The sequence below is a fragment of the Amblyraja radiata genome, chromosome 46 (assembly GCF_010909765.2).
Source record: "Amblyraja radiata isolate CabotCenter1 chromosome 46, sAmbRad1.1.pri, whole genome shotgun sequence".
Lineage (NCBI taxonomy): Eukaryota > Metazoa > Chordata > Chondrichthyes > Rajiformes > Rajidae > Amblyraja > Amblyraja radiata.
This window is the reverse complement of record NC_046001.1, coordinates 3010088-3025420: the sequence shown is the minus strand read 5'-3', so window position 1 is coordinate 3025420 and position 15333 is coordinate 3010088. Positions and strand designations below refer to the sequence as shown.

At 45.9% G+C, this 15333-nt stretch overlaps 1 protein-coding gene across 1 annotated transcript in view; it reads left to right on the top strand.

Annotated features, from left to right (window-relative positions):
- The window catches only part of LOC116968779 (POU domain, class 6, transcription factor 1-like), a 38813-nt gene extending 27950 nt beyond the window's left edge, over window positions 1-10863 (top strand). The window contains exons 7-11 of the mRNA XM_033015607.1: window positions 761-874; window positions 5134-5352; window positions 6262-6406; window positions 7594-7762; window positions 9302-10863. Of these exons, the coding sequence (XP_032871498.1) occupies window positions 761-874; window positions 5134-5352; window positions 6262-6406; window positions 7594-7762; window positions 9302-9707 (1053 nt within the window). The 3' untranslated portion in view covers window positions 9708-10863. The remainder of the gene's footprint in view (window positions 1-760; window positions 875-5133; window positions 5353-6261; window positions 6407-7593; window positions 7763-9301) is intronic.
- Window positions 10864-15333: the final 4470 nt, after the last annotated feature.

Genomic DNA, 15333 nt, shown 5'->3' with positions numbered 1-15333 from the left:
AGGAGAGCATAAAGGGGCTGTCCAACTGCGGCGACCTAATTCGCGAGTTCAGACGAGTTTGCCTTGACTCATACTTGCAGCATGGTTGACACGAGGTCCTAGGAGGTCTTTATAACTCTCCTTCATGCTCGAGAGTGGTCCCCGCGTACTCGAGGCCTCAGCTAGGTCGCGGCCATTTTTCAGCATGTTGAAAAATGGCCGCGAGTAAAAAAAAAGGTCGCCATGGAAAAAATCGATATTTTTTTAGTCGTGGGTTTAGACGAGGTAGGTCCTAGTAGGTCATAATGCTATTTGTAAGTAATCAAAGGTAGTCAAAGGTAAAGCTCGTTGAGGAAAAAAAGGTAAGTAAACCGACTGGTAATGTTAATTGCCCGCTAAACTTTATTAAACGTTGTCTGGCTTCTTAAAAGTGTCTCTCCCTCCCTTCTTTCCCCTCCCTCTCCCCCCCCCCCCTTCTCTCCCCCCTTCTCCCCCCCTTCTATCCAGAGATGCTGCCTGACGCGCTGAGTTACTCCGGCATTTTGTGCCGTTCTTCGGCCAAAGCGGGAAAGACGCAATCGTCAAGGATTTTTTTTTGCTCTTTTGTCTTCACGTGGTTCTAAATATCAGAATATAAAGCAGAGCTACTCAGAGTGGAAAAGTTTAATTAAGAAATTTGGAGTCGATCACTGTGAAATTTGTGCATACCTTATCTGCTATGATATTAAACTATCACTGGGTTCGCATAAGAACAATTGTCTTTCTTTTTCTCACCTCATAGCTCAGCAGTCAAGCTCAACTTGTTGCCTCTTTGACTGCTACACCAGTTATTGCCAATGCCATGCATGGTTTTCAGGGAATTATGAGTCCGATCATAACTAATGCACAAGGACAGGTAAGTCTGCTACAACTTTGAAACTTATCACAATTATTTGCATGATTTTAAGTATCTGTTTGTTACAAAGGAAGGTGGAAGCTATATTTGGTAGTCATCAAAACAGGCAAAGGGATGCAATAACTTTGTGCTGGGTGCTTATAAGGGGGCCACACGATGGCGCAGCTGTAGATTTGCTGCCTCTCAGAGCCAGAGTCTGTATGGAGTTTGTACGTTTTCTGCATGGGTTTTCTCTGGGATCTCCAGTTTCCTCCCACACTCCAAATACATACAGGTTTGTAGGTTGTTCAAAAGGGAACTGCAGATGCTGGAATATCGAAGGTACACAAAATTGCTGGGGAAACTCAGCGGGTGCAGCAGCATCTATGGAGCGAAGGAAATAGGCGACGTTTCGGGCCGAAACCCTTCTTCAGACTGATGGGGGGTGGGGAAAGAAAGAAGGAAAAGGGGAGGAGGAGGAGGAGCCCGAGGGCGGGCGGATGGGAGGGTGGGAGGAGACAGCTAGAGGGTTAAGGAAGGGGAGGAGACAGCACGGGCTAGCCAAATTGGGAGAATTCAATGTTAATGCCATAAGGACGCAAGGTCCCCAGACGGAATATGAGGTGCTGTTCCTCCAATTTCCGCTGTTGCTCACTCTGGCAATGGAGGAGACCCAGGACAGAGAGGTCGGATTGGGAATGGGAGGGGGAGTTGAAGTGCTGAGCCACCGGGAGGTCAGGTAGGTTATTGCGGACTGAGCGGAGGTGTTCGGCGAAACGATCGCCCAACCTACGCTTGGTCTCACCGATGTAAATCAGCTGACATCTAGAGCAGCGGATGCAGTAGATGAGGTTGGATGAGATACAGGATGAGGATGACCTTTGTCGCACCTGGAACGACTGCTTGGGACCTTGAATGGAGTCGAGGGGGGAGGTGAAGGGACAGGTGTTGCATTTCTTGCGTTCCAGGTGCGACAAAGGTTCACCTGTATCTCCTCCAACCTCATCTACTGCATCCGCTGCTCTAGATGTCAGCTGATTTACATCGGTGAGACCAAGCGTAGGTTGGGCGATCGTTTCGCCGAACACCTCCGCTCAGTCCGCAATAACCTACCTGACCTCCCGGTGGCTCAGCACTTCAACTCCCCCTCCCATTCCCAATCCGACCTCTCTGTCCTGGGTCTCCTCCATTGCCAGAGTGAGCAACAGCGGAAATTGGAGGAACAGCACCTCATATTCCGTCTGGGGACCTTGCGTCCTTATGGCATTAACATTGAATTCTCCCAATTTGGCTAGCCCGTGCTGTCTCCTCCCCTTCCTTAACCCTCTAGCTGTCTCCTCCCACCCTCCCATCCGCCCGCCCTCGGGCTCCTCCTCCTCCTCCCCTTTTCCTTCTTTCTTTCCCCACCCCCCATCAGTCTGAAGAAGGGTTTCGTCCCGAAACGTTGCCTATTTCCTTCGCTCCATAGATGCTGCTGCACCCGCTGAGTTTCCCCAGCAATTTTGTGTACCTTCAGGTTTGTAGGTTATTTGGCTTGATGTAATTACAAATTGTCCCTAGTGTGTAGGATAGTGTTAGTGCGAGGGGATCGCTGGTCAGCGCGGACTCGGTGGGCTGTGGGGCCTGTTTCCGCATTGTATCTCTAAACCAAACTAAACTTATTGCTATGATTGCTTTAAGGTGATGTGCAGCCAGAAGCAGAAGCAACTAACCAGGGAAGGGTAAACCAGAATAACCTAACAATACTCCCTTGGAGGAGATAATATTTGCTGTAATTGGCGCATCTATTGCTATAACTGTGGCCAGCTGTGAGACTGAACCGGTAGAAGATAACATTGTCATTTCACAAAAAAAAGACACAAAATGCTGGCGTAACTCAGTGGGTCAAGCAACTTCTCTGGAGAACACGGATAGGTGACGTTTCGGGTCTGGACCCTTCTTCAGACTGATTGTAGGGGGAGGAGAGGGGAAAGAAAGCAAGAGGAAATCACACCTCACTCATCCTAGAATCTTGAAACTGCAGATGTATGTTCATAAGTTATAGAAGCAGAATTAGGCCATTCAGACCATCAAGTCTACTCTGCCATTCAATCATGGCTGGTCTTTCTTTCCCTCTCAACCTCATTCTCCTGCCTTCTGCCCATAACCCCTGACACCAGTACTAATCAAGAATCGATCAATTTCCACCTGAAAAGTATCTATTGGCTTGGCCTCCACAGCCGTCAGTAGCAATGAATTCCACAGATGCACCACCCTCTGACTAAAGAAATTCCTCCTCCTTTCTAAAGGGACATCCTTTTATTCCGAGCCTGTGGCCTCTGGTCCTAGACTCCACCACTAGTGGAAACATCCTCTCCACATCCACTCCATCCACGCCTTTCACTATTCGAAAGTGCAGTTATATCTACAGGCTGCAAGCAAATCATGCAGTCACACCTGGTGTGGATGCTGTCTCCAAGCTAACCTCTATGTTATGTGTTGCGGAACTACCTGAGCAGATTTGGTTTCTCAGCACCCACGATATGTCCACTCCCGAATAAACTTCCTCACCAGCACTGCCGCTCAGAATAATATCAGAATACATCTGTTTTAGGAGACTGCTGGGAAACCATAAGCAACAAAAACAAAAAGCTATTCATATTCCCCATTGCTTCAAAGTGAAACAAAATATGTCTATGATCAGCAGCTTGGATTATAGACTTGGCTTGTAAATCAGTAGCTGTTGCTGCAAATTAAATATGGTGACGGAAGATGATTTGGAATACAAGCTTATTCCGAGCTTTCACAAGAGAGGAATTCAAAACTCTTTTTTATCTATGATTGGTGTATAAAAGCATGAGAGGAATAGATCAGGTGGTGGACGCACAGAGTCTCTTGCTCTAAGTGGGGGAAGAGGGAATCGGAGGACGTAGGTTTAAGGTTAAGGGGAAAAGATTTAATAGGAATCTGAGGGTTAACTTTTCCACACAAAGGGTGGTGGGTGTCTGGAACGAGCTGCCAGAGGAGGTAGTTGAGGCACAATGTTTAAGAAACAATTCGACGGGTACATGGATAGGACAGGTTTAGAGGGATATGGGCCAAACTCAAGCAAATGGGACTAGTGTAGATGGGACATGTTGGTCGGTGTGGGCAAGTCTGTTTCCACATTATGACTATCTACTGAAAAGTGTTAAAATTATTTTCAGATCTTTCCATTCTACCTCGACATATGCAGTTTGCAATTTACATCTCAACACTCTGTTTGTTTGAAACTGGGTACCCAAACATATGGCTCTTCACAGTTTATTTAATAATGTATCTTGGGTTGTCAGATTCCTTGCTTGTTGATGCAGCCAAACCACACATACAGCATCAGCTCTTGTTATGTGGCCCAAGAAACATCTTTTATGCCCGCGGCTTAATGTCTGATAAAATGGCCTCACATTGTGTAATGTTGATTTCCTGCTTCGACCATTAGCAGGTGTAAATGATGCAAGAGTCAGATTAATGACTTGGAAAAGGGTGAGATAAGAAGGACTATGGTTGAACTGAACATTGGGACAAATTAATTCATACGAATCAGAAGTGGGAATCAATGACATCTTTTCAGTTCATTGCTGAAATTATCTAAGTGATATTTCCTAATAAAGTATTTGTAATTGCCTTGCACATAAAATCCAACTGTGACATTTGATGGTAATTCTGGATTTGGTGTTGTGTAATGAACCAGACTTGATTAGGGAGCATAAGGTAAAGGAACCACTAGGAGGCAGTGATCATAACATGATAGAATTCATCCTGCAGTTTGAGAGGGAGAAGCTAAAATCAGATGTATCGGTGTTACTGTTGAGTGAAGGTAACTGCAGAGGCATGAGGGAGGAGCTGGCTGCAGTTGATTGGAAGGGACCCTAGCAGGAATGACAGTGGAGCAGCGATGGCAGGAGACACAGCCACTGTGGCTGAGAAAGGAAATCAAAGGCAGCTTAAAAGAAGACATATAACATGGCAAAGATTAGTTGGAAGCTAGAGGATTGGGAAGTTTAAAAAAATCAACAGGAGGCAACTAAAAAAGCAATAAGGAGAAAAAAGATGAAATATCAAAGTAAGCTAGCCAATAATATAAAAGAGGACAGCAAAAGTTTTTTCAGATATATAAAAAGTAAAAGAGAGGCAAGTAGACTCAATGGGCTGAATGGCCTAATTCTGCTCCTGTGCCTTGTGGTTTTATGGCCTTGATGTTTGCAGCCGTGTCCTTTTATTTTTTTGAATCCTTTTACTGCCATTGTCATTCTCACATGCAGGTCATAGGAACTCTTCCCTTAGTCATGAATCCAGCTACAATATCAACAACCAATACTGTGACAGCAGTACCAGCACAGAGCCTACAAGTGCAAGCAGTCACACCACAGATGCTACTGAACGCACACGGTCAAGTGATTGCGACTGTGATCAGCAACCAGTTTGTACCAGTTCTCAGCCGACAAGGGGGCCTCCTCTCCCCTGTAAAGACGTTACAGCAGGTAATCCTTCCTAGATTTATTTTAAGTTCAGTAGAATCTGTTTGCAAGAAACACCATCTATTGTAAATTCAATTTAAACACTGCAAATTCAGAAGGAATGGCTTCCCTTTATGACCAAGCAGATTTTCTATAGGAACATCGATATATATTCAATTGAGTTTAGTTACTGTAACGTGTACCGAGGTACAGTGAAAAGCTTTTTGTTGCGTGTTAACCAGTCAGTGGAAAGACAATACATGATTACAATCACAGTGTACAGATACATGATGAAGGGAATAACGTGAATAATGTTTAGTGCAAAGTAAAGCCAGTAAAATCCGATATTATAGTTAAAGTAAGAAATGTTGCTGTAGGAGTAGGTATTTAAAAGAGTGGAGTGATGGGAATGCGTGATTGCAGATCCATTTCTCTGACTATCACACAAAGAGTCGCTGAGTTTGGGTGCCATCTTAGATATTTTCCCACTGGCCACAGATCAGGCGCCAGATGACTGGAGGACAGCAAAGAAGGGCAGCAGGACTAAAACAGGTAACAGTGTTTGGCCGTTAAAGACGGCAGGCGACAGTATGCTCAACTGTAAACTTTCTGGAGTGGGGACGAGAAGGAAGAGGGACCATCGGGACCATATTGAATACTTTTGTAACTTTGTCGGCTCTTTGCATACGAGTGTTGTCTGGAAAACAAAGTATTTTGCTGTACCAAGTACATGTGACAGTAAAATATCAATCACTCAATTCCTGCTTGTAAAATCTAAAAAATAACTCGAGCACCTGGTGGCGTTGAGAGTGAATTTTCTTTGGGACAATCTGGGAATATTTGACCAGAGCTTCGCTCATGCTAGGCTAAAATGTTCTTAATGGAAATCACAGGAAGAATTTTTTAACTTCATCTGCCCTTCTTTTCCTTAAGGTACAAGCTTTCCAGCCAATTGCTACCGTTGCACCACCCAACGTGACACCAGCCGCATCCTCTGCACCGACTGAACCTCCCGTTACTTCAAGAAACACTCTTTCCAACACTCTTTCCAATGCTAGTGTTGGACAACTGGTCAGCCGTATGTATGAGACAGAACCAGTCAAAAATTATCCGGCACTAAATGTGCGCAGTTGCTCAATGAATGAATTGGTGATTCACGAGTTATCACTATTTATATTGACTACCAATATAACAATAACTAGAGTGTAGAAAGGAACTGCTGATGCTGGCTTCTGCCGAAGATAGACTCAAAGTGATTGAGTAACTCAGTGGGTCAGACAGCATCTTTAGAGAAAAGGTCTGCCCTAACCTACCCAGTTTCACGGTGGCGCAGCGGTACAGTTGCTGCCTTACAGCGCCAGAGACCTGGGTTTGATCCTGACTACGGGTGCTTTCTGTGCGGAGTTTGTACATTCTCCCCATGATCTGCGAGGGTTTTCTTCTGGAAATTCTGGTTTCCTCCCACACTCCAGAGCTATACAGGTTTGAGGGTTAATTGGCTTGATATCAATGTAAATTGTCCCTGGTATGCGTAGGATAGTGTTAGCGTGCGGGGATCACTGGTTGGAGTGGACTCGGTGGGCTGAAGGGCCTATTTCTGCGCTGTATCTCTAAAATAAACTAAATTAGAGCTTTCACCAAAGAGTCTGGCTGCCTCACCCGCTGAGTTACTCCAGCATTTTGTGCCTGGCTCCAAACAATGGCAAAAGAAGAATCTCATTTGCGGAGCATTTCTAATTTTCTCACAAAGGCATCCTATCTGGAATAATGTCTCAACCAATATCACTGAAAACTGATTCTCTGGTCAGAGACTCGTACAACAAGTGCTTATCGAGTTGCTAGTTAAATATTATAAGAGTACCGTCCTCCACCTCGGGCAGTTCTTCTAACATTGCTCATTGTGGGAGCTGGTTGTCTGCAAATTTACTGTGACATTTCTTACATTACAACAGGGGCCACTCTGAAATGGCTTAGATAGACACAAAAAGCTGGAGTAACCCAGCGGGTCAGGCAGTATCTCTGTAGAGAAAGAATGGGTAACGTTTCAGGTCGAGAAGAAGGGTCTCGACCTGAAACGTCACCCATTCCTTCTCTCCAGAGATGCTGCCTGTCCCGTTGAGTTACTCCAGCTTTTTACGTCTATCTACGGTGTAAACCTGCATCTGCGGTTCCTTCCTACACTTAAATGGCTTCATTAGCTTTAAAACCGTTCGGGGCAATGTGAACTTGTGAAGGGTGCTGTGTAAATGCAAGTTCTTATTTTAGAGCCTCAGAATGCACCCACTGAGGTGGACGGAATAAACCTGGAAGAAATACGTGAATTTTCAAAGAACTTTAAGATCCGACGGCTATCTCTCGGGCTGACACAGACACAGGTTGGACAGGCGTTGAGTGCAGCAGAGGGACCTGCCTACAGCCAGTCAGCTATCTGCAGGTAACAAAGCCACTCAGCTGTTGGTGCACAATGTAATATCGAGCAGGAGAAGCAAAGAAGGACACATAGTGCTGGAGTAACTCAGCAGGACAGGCAGCATCTCTGGATAGAAGGAATGGGTGACGTTTTGGGTCGAGACCCTTCTTCAGACTCTGTTACTCCAGCATTTTGTAACTCATTTCGAAGTCAGGGGAAAGGGAGACACAGAGATATGGAAGAGTAAGGTGTGAAAATGACAGATCAAAGGGGACGAAGCACAAGGAAAATGTAGAATAGATCATTGTTAGCATTGTTGAAGGTGGGAGCAAGGCAGACAAAGATACAAAAAAGTCAGGAGGACAGTCAGACTGTCCAAGAACTGGGGTGGGGGAGGGATGGAGAGAGAGGAAAAGCAAGGGTTACTTGAAGTTGCAGAAGTCAATGTTCATACCGCTGAGCTGTAAATTGACCAAGGCTGTAGTAACAAGTGGAAAATAAAATACCTTGGCCTCATTTGAATTTGAAATAATTTAATTGCCACACAACCAAGGTCGGTGGTATTTGGGTTGCCAGCAGCGGTACAATAATAAAGAACACAACCACAATAAAAAAATTTACACAAACATCCACCACAGCATTCATCACTGTGGTGGAAGGCACAGAGCTTGGCCAGTCCTCCTCCATTTTCCCCCGTGGTCGGGACCTCCACCCTCCACAGCCCTTGCTGCGGGCGTCCAGATGGTAAGGGACAAAGTCAAAGTCAAGGTGAGTCCAGGATCGGCTCTTCTCAACCAGAGACCGCGGCTTCAGACTGGTGTAGGCCGCAGGCCGGCGGTCAAAGTTTTAAAGTACCTGCCGTGCTGCAGCCGGAAGCACCGCAGTCTGCAGGGCCGGCGGTCGAAGCTCCCCTCCAGGGGAGATGATAAGTCCATACCGCACCCGAGGTAGAAGACGGCCGCGGGCCAGCGGTGGAAGCTTCTTCTTCCCCCGGGTCCTCCACGTGAGATCCCGGGCTGTAGACGCCGCACCAGCTGGAGTTCTGCAGACCGCTGCTTCAGGCTGCCGGCTGCCCCGGGCCAGCGTAACGGAGCGCTCCCCTCCAGCGAGGTCTCACCCGCTCCGCGCCGAGAGTCCACGCTGTGCCCGCCGCTGAAGCTCCGGGCGCGTCTCCGGGAAAGTCGGCGCCGATCCTAGCTGTTAGGCCACGGGGAGGCGACCTGAAAAAGTCGCCTCTCCATGGAAGAGGCGGCCGAAACGGTTTCCCCCTTACCCCCCCACACCACCCCCCACACATAACACACAAAGAAACATTAAAAACAGACTTTTAAACATACTAAAAAAATTAAAAAAGTTGAAAAAAGACGGACACGCTGCCGACAGGCAGCTGCCAGTGCAGCGCCCCCTACCCATCATTTAATTTTTGCCCATCCTATCACTCAACAACCTCCTGAACACACCCCAGATGATCAGAATGAAAAAAAACATTGAGTGCTCGGTTTCTGGAGAGATGGACAATCAGTGAGGTATACGACTTAATCGTGCTGTTTTGTCTCCTGCCAGGTTTGAGAAATTGGACATCACTCCTAAGAGTGCGCAGAAGATCAAGCCGGTGCTTGAAAGGTGGCTGACAGAAGCAGAAGTGCGGCATCGTGCGGGCATACAAAACCTCACCGAGTTTGTTGGCAGCGAACCTTCGAAGAAACGCAAACGCCGCACGTCTTTCACACCGCAGGCCCTGGAAATCCTGAACGTCCATTTTGAGAAGAACACCCACCCCACCGGTCAAGAAATGACAGAGATAGCCGAGCAGCTGAACTATGACCGAGAGGTGGTCAGAGTCTGGTTCTGCAACAAGCGGCAGACTTTAAAAAACACCATCAAGAGATTGCAGCCGAACGACTCGACGGAATCGGGTTCAGGCGAACCATTACTGGACCCCAAAGTAAACACTGCTGGAACGGGCTGATGTGCGGAAGATTCTTTCAGTGAGTCGTTGCAAAGTTTTTACAAATAGTACAATGAGGATCATTTACAGGGTAAGGGCAAAGCTGAGAACCACAGATTCCTGCATCCGTTCTCTCCACTAAAGCCCACTGTGGTATGCTGCCACGTGAATGGAACCATTATCACTAATTGTACGATAACTAACGTAGATGTGTCGTGCATACACGTTTGCATAATTTGTTTTGTGGTCCTCGGTTAGATCAAATGTCACAATCAGTTACAATGGCCCTCCTACGTCCTGTTAAATTGACCTTGTGGCGACAGTAAGCATCTCTGATTTCTTATCAGTGAGAAGACGTATCTATTAATACTGCTTTTCAAATAAGTGCTATGTAAAATAATCCATAGGGGAATTTAAAATATTTAAATCCAGCTTTGCCAAGGGTCAGCAAATTTACCAACAAGATTTGATCCTTGGTCTGGCACATCATCTGATCGCAGCCAGAGATGACACTTGAGGCCTTGAGCGAGAGGCAGGTTGGACTTCAGTTACTGGAGCATCATTATAGGGACCATGACCCAAGTCCATGATATGGACCTGGGTCATGTTGGATATATTTGTGGCAGTCAGCTGTGGAGGGAACTAGGCTCACCCACGGTCTTATAACTACTGACATTCAGGGCTTGATTTTAACCCCACACAATTCAATTCAATTAATACAATTCAAACCAGTGCACCTTTACCCACCACAATACAAACAGAAGCAAACATTAAACCAATAAATCTCCCACCTAACTACAGCAAAATACTTATTGGCCTAATGTTTGCCTGTAAACGGAGGCGCCATGATTGATGCACTTTGAAATTTGATGTGATTTTAACTGACCAACACCTTACACCCAGATTGGCAAGATCATTAAGGCAACCCATGCAGGTTTAGTTGATATCCAGATTTCTAAAAGTCTGAAGAAAGCTGCTCTTTCACTTTGTTCTGACTTGTGATTCTTTGATATCACTGATGTCTTCGGCCTTTATGGTTCTGGTCATCATGTTACAGGAAGTATGTTTTCTTTCACATTTTGTTTTTGGATGTTGTTGGTGGCAAGACCAGCATTTATTGCACACCCCTAATTAGAACATAGAACAGTACAACACAATGCCAAGACCAACTCTTCTCTGCCTGCACATGATCCATATCTTTCCATTCTTTGCATATCCATGTGCCTATCCAAAAGTCTCTTAAACGCCACTATTGTATCTGCCTCCACCACCATCCCTGGCAGCACGTTCCAGGCACTCACCAACCTCTGTGTAAAAATCTCACCCCTTTAAACGTTGCCCTTCTCACCTCAAAGCTTTGCCCTCTAGTATTTGATTTTGTTACTGGGAGGATTGGCCAGAGTGGAAACCCAAACTCCCTATCATTATCTAAATGGTGGCCGATTAGGAAAAGGGGAGATGCAGCGAGACCTGGGTGTCATGGTACACCAGTCATTGAAAGTAGGCATGCAGGTGCAGCAGGCAGTGAAGAAAGCGAATGGTATGTTAGCATTCATAGCAAAAGGATTTGAGTATAGGAGCAGGGAGGTTCTACTGCAGTTGTACAGGGTCTTGGTGAGACCACACCTGGAGTATTGCGTACAGTTTTGGTCTCCAAATCTGAGGAAGGACATTATTGCCATAGAGGGAGTGCAGAGAAGGTTCACCAGACTGATTCCTGGGATGTCAGGACTGTCTTATGAAGAAAGACTGGATAGACTTGGTTTATACTCTCTAGAATTTAGGAGATTGAGAGGGGATCTTATAGAAACTTACAAAATTCTTAAGGGGTTGGACAGGCTAGATGCAGGAAGATTGCTCCCGATGTTGTGGAAGTCCAGGACAAGGGGTCACAGCTTAAGGATAAGGGGGAAATCCTTTAAAACCGAGATGAGAAGAAATTTTTTCACACAGAGAGTGGTGAATCTCTGGAACTCTCTGCCACAGAGGGTAGTCGAGGCCAGTTCATTGGCTATATTTAAGAGGGAGTTAGATGTGGCCCTCGTGGCTAAGGGGATCAGAGGGTATGGAGAGAAGGCAGGTACGGGATACTGAGTTGGATGATCAGCCATGATCATATTGAATGGCGGTGCAGGCTCGAAGGGCCGAATGGCCTACTCCTGCACCTAATTTCTATGTTTCTATGTTTTCTATGTATCTACACTCTACCCTCTCTACCTTTCTTGGTCCCCAATTATCTGCTGCCTGTACCTTTGGCCAGACCACCTCACTAAATCTCCTGCCTGCAATGCTCCCATGTTGTCAAGGAAACCTTGATGAGTTGCTCTTATCCATTCAATGGATATTTTTAAGGCAGAGATAGATAGATTCTTGATTAGTGCGAGTGTCCGGGGTCATGGGGAGAAGGCAGGAGAATGGGGTTGAGAGGGAATGATAGATCGGCCATGATTGAATGGCGGAGTGCACTTGATGGGCCGAATGGCCTAATTCTGCTTCTATCACTTATGAACTTATTTGGTTGATGGTTGGCACAGTCGTCTAGGCAGGAGAGAGTGATCATCTAAGGTGGAGTACAGGGCACCACAAGTGGGCTGCTTTGTTCTGGATCGTGTTGTTGGAATTGCACTCACAGAGGCAAGTGGAAATCATTCCATCTCTTTGCTTGTATCTGCGAGTCCTGGAAAGAGAGGGTGCGAAGGGATGAGTTAATTTGCTGGCAGATACTCAGCCTCTAACCTACTCTTGTGGCCTCAGTATTTTGTAGCTTTTCCTGTTAATGTTCAGTTGAATGGTAACCATTCCCCTTGCCTCGCCAGCTCCACACTGGGGATTCTACAATAATAATGTCACTGAATGGAGGGCTTGCTTCCTTTGTGTTGGAAATGGCCGTCGTCTGGTACTTTTGTCGCAAATGTTATGACGCAACAGCGTGAAGGAGAAGTTGCCAATCCCTCGAGTTGACTCTGCACCTCAATGAACCCATTGCTGATGCGCAACCATATCCACTTTCCTGCCTGATTTCCATCGCCCCCGATTCCGTTGGTGGCAAAAAGTCGATTTAACTTCAGCCTTAAATCTATTCAACAACTGAGCATTCACAGTCCTCTGGTTCCAAAGACTTATAACCCTCTGAGTAAAGATATTTCTCCTCATGTTCAAACAAAGTGGCTGGCCGCTTGTCCTGAGACTATACCTCCTGACTCTCCTGCTTGAGAAAGCTTCTTCTCACCATCTCCTCTGTCAATTCCTCTTTAAGGAGGAAATGTGCGGTCAGCAGGTGCTAAGTGTAACGGTGGTGCAGTTTACTATTCTGATTGACATGGAGAGGGACGCAGCATTGCGGATTTTTATGAATGGTGTCGGGGATGAAAGCCAACAAGCAATTACTCTGCAGGAGTTGGGTAAAGAAGGATTGTGTAGGAAGGAACTGTAGATGGACATGTGCAGTTCCTCTTCCCGGGGGACCCAGAATCTTGCTGTTGCACTCTTATTCTGAGCCTCTGCTACCTTTATCCACGTCTCCCCTGTGCAATACCTCCTGGCCTCCGCTTTATCCAGGATGACTAGGAAAGCATCGAACAAACGGAAGAGATAAATGTAATAAAAAGGAACTGCAGATGCTAGTTTATACCAAAGATAGACACAAAATGCTTGAGTAACTCAGCGGGTCAGGCAGCATCTCTGGAGAAAATGGATAGGTGATCTTTTGGGTTGAGACCCTTCTTCAGTCTAAAGTCTGACACCTATCAATTTTCTCCAGAGATGCTGCCTAACCCGCCGAGTCACTCCAGCACTCTGTGTCTTTTTTCGTAAACCAGCATCTGCAGTACCTTGTATCTGCAGAGATACTTTTCTTCTCTTTACAGTAGCATTCCGAATGTCTCAGTTTACTTTGCAGTTGCGGAACAATTTTCTCCTACCATCACTACCAGCGGCGCAAATAGACTTTAATATGCTGGCCAGGAAACTGTATCATGTGTGTGGGCTTTGGGTACTGCATTGGAAAACTTGCTACTATCGACAAGAAAGAAACACCAGTTATAGATTATCACGAGTACATTGAGTTTGGACCATCGTCAGTTAGCCAGTACAGTTAAATCTGTATCTGATTCCTGTAATAATTATTTGTGCTTCCCCAAGCATAGATGAAAGTTTTCCCATTCTTGGGGCATAATAGCCCATCTGTAGTTTCTCCAAGGATATTAAGCATCAACATGATGACTTGAATCCAGAATCCCAGATTTAAGCGCGCCACAGTCGCACAGCGGTAGAGTTGCTGCCTTACAGCACCAGAGACCCGGGTTCGACCCTGTCTATGGGTGCTGTCTGTACGGAGTTTGTATGTTCTCCCTGTGACCACATGGGTTTTCTCCGGGTGCTCCGGTTTCCTCCCACATTCCAAAGACGTACAGGTTTGTAAGTTAATTGGCTTCTGTTGAAATTGTAAATTCTCCCCAGTGTGTGTAGGATATTGTGAGTGTACGGGGTTGGCGCTGGTCGGCACGTCGAAGGGCCTGTCTCCGTGCTGTATCTCTAACGTCTAAAGTAAATTTATGTTATGACTTGGAGTGGGAAGTGTTGTTTCACTGCTTATGAAACAACATAAAAATGACAGTATGGAAAAGACCCACTTGTCCATTCTATATGGTTGTGATGGGCTTTGTGCTGTTTGGCTTTTGTTTCCTACCCACCTGAAGCCATGTATTATCCTGAGGAGAAAGAGCACATTGAGAACATTATGGACAGCACGGTGGCGCAGCGGGTAGAGTTGCTGCCTCACAGCGCCAGAGACCTGGGTTCCATCCTGACCACGGGTGCTGCCTGTACGTTCTCCCCGTGACCTGCGTGGGGTTTCTCCGAGATCTTCGGTTTCCTCCCACACTCCAAAGACGTACAGGTTTGTAGGTTAATTGGCTTGGTGCAAATGTAAAATTGTCGGTGTGCGTGTAGGGTAGTGTTAATGTGCGGGGATCGCTGGTCGGTGCGGACATGGTGGGCCGAAAAGCCTTGTTTCCACGCAGTAGCTCTAAACTAAACTGTGCAATTAGTAATAGGGAGGTGGGGTGGATTCAGGTTCTGACCAGAAAATTCCCGTCCAACTCCTTTGGATAATTAAACTCTGATCCATATTGACCATGTTACATAGAACTTCATCGTTCCCCCAGGCAGAAACTGGCTAAATTCTTGAGGAATTTGATAAGTCAGCTTTTATCGCATGGGCCAAAAATAGGAAAGAAGAACCATCATAAGAATTACCCTTACCTACTATGTACATGTGACCCCTGGCCTCCCTTATTTTTAAATTAAAAGAATTGGTCCACATAAACACAATCTAATCCCTCCATGTTTCTATAAACGTCAATCAAGTTGCTGGAGTCCATGCTTTTGTCAAGTCTGCTGACCCAGATTTTTTGATGTTATCTTGGTAACTAAAGTGTTTAAAATTGGAAATGTCTTCTGTGGCTCTGCTTTGCATCCTTTTAAAGCTTCAATATCATCCACCGTGTAGAAGATGTAACATGGACATAACTGGAGCTTGAATAAGGTCATGTGCAAGAACAGAATGCAGTGCTCTAGTTTAGAATGAATCGTCCTATAAATCCTGATCCCTTCAGCTATAGTTGTATGGTATTAGTCATGAACTTTG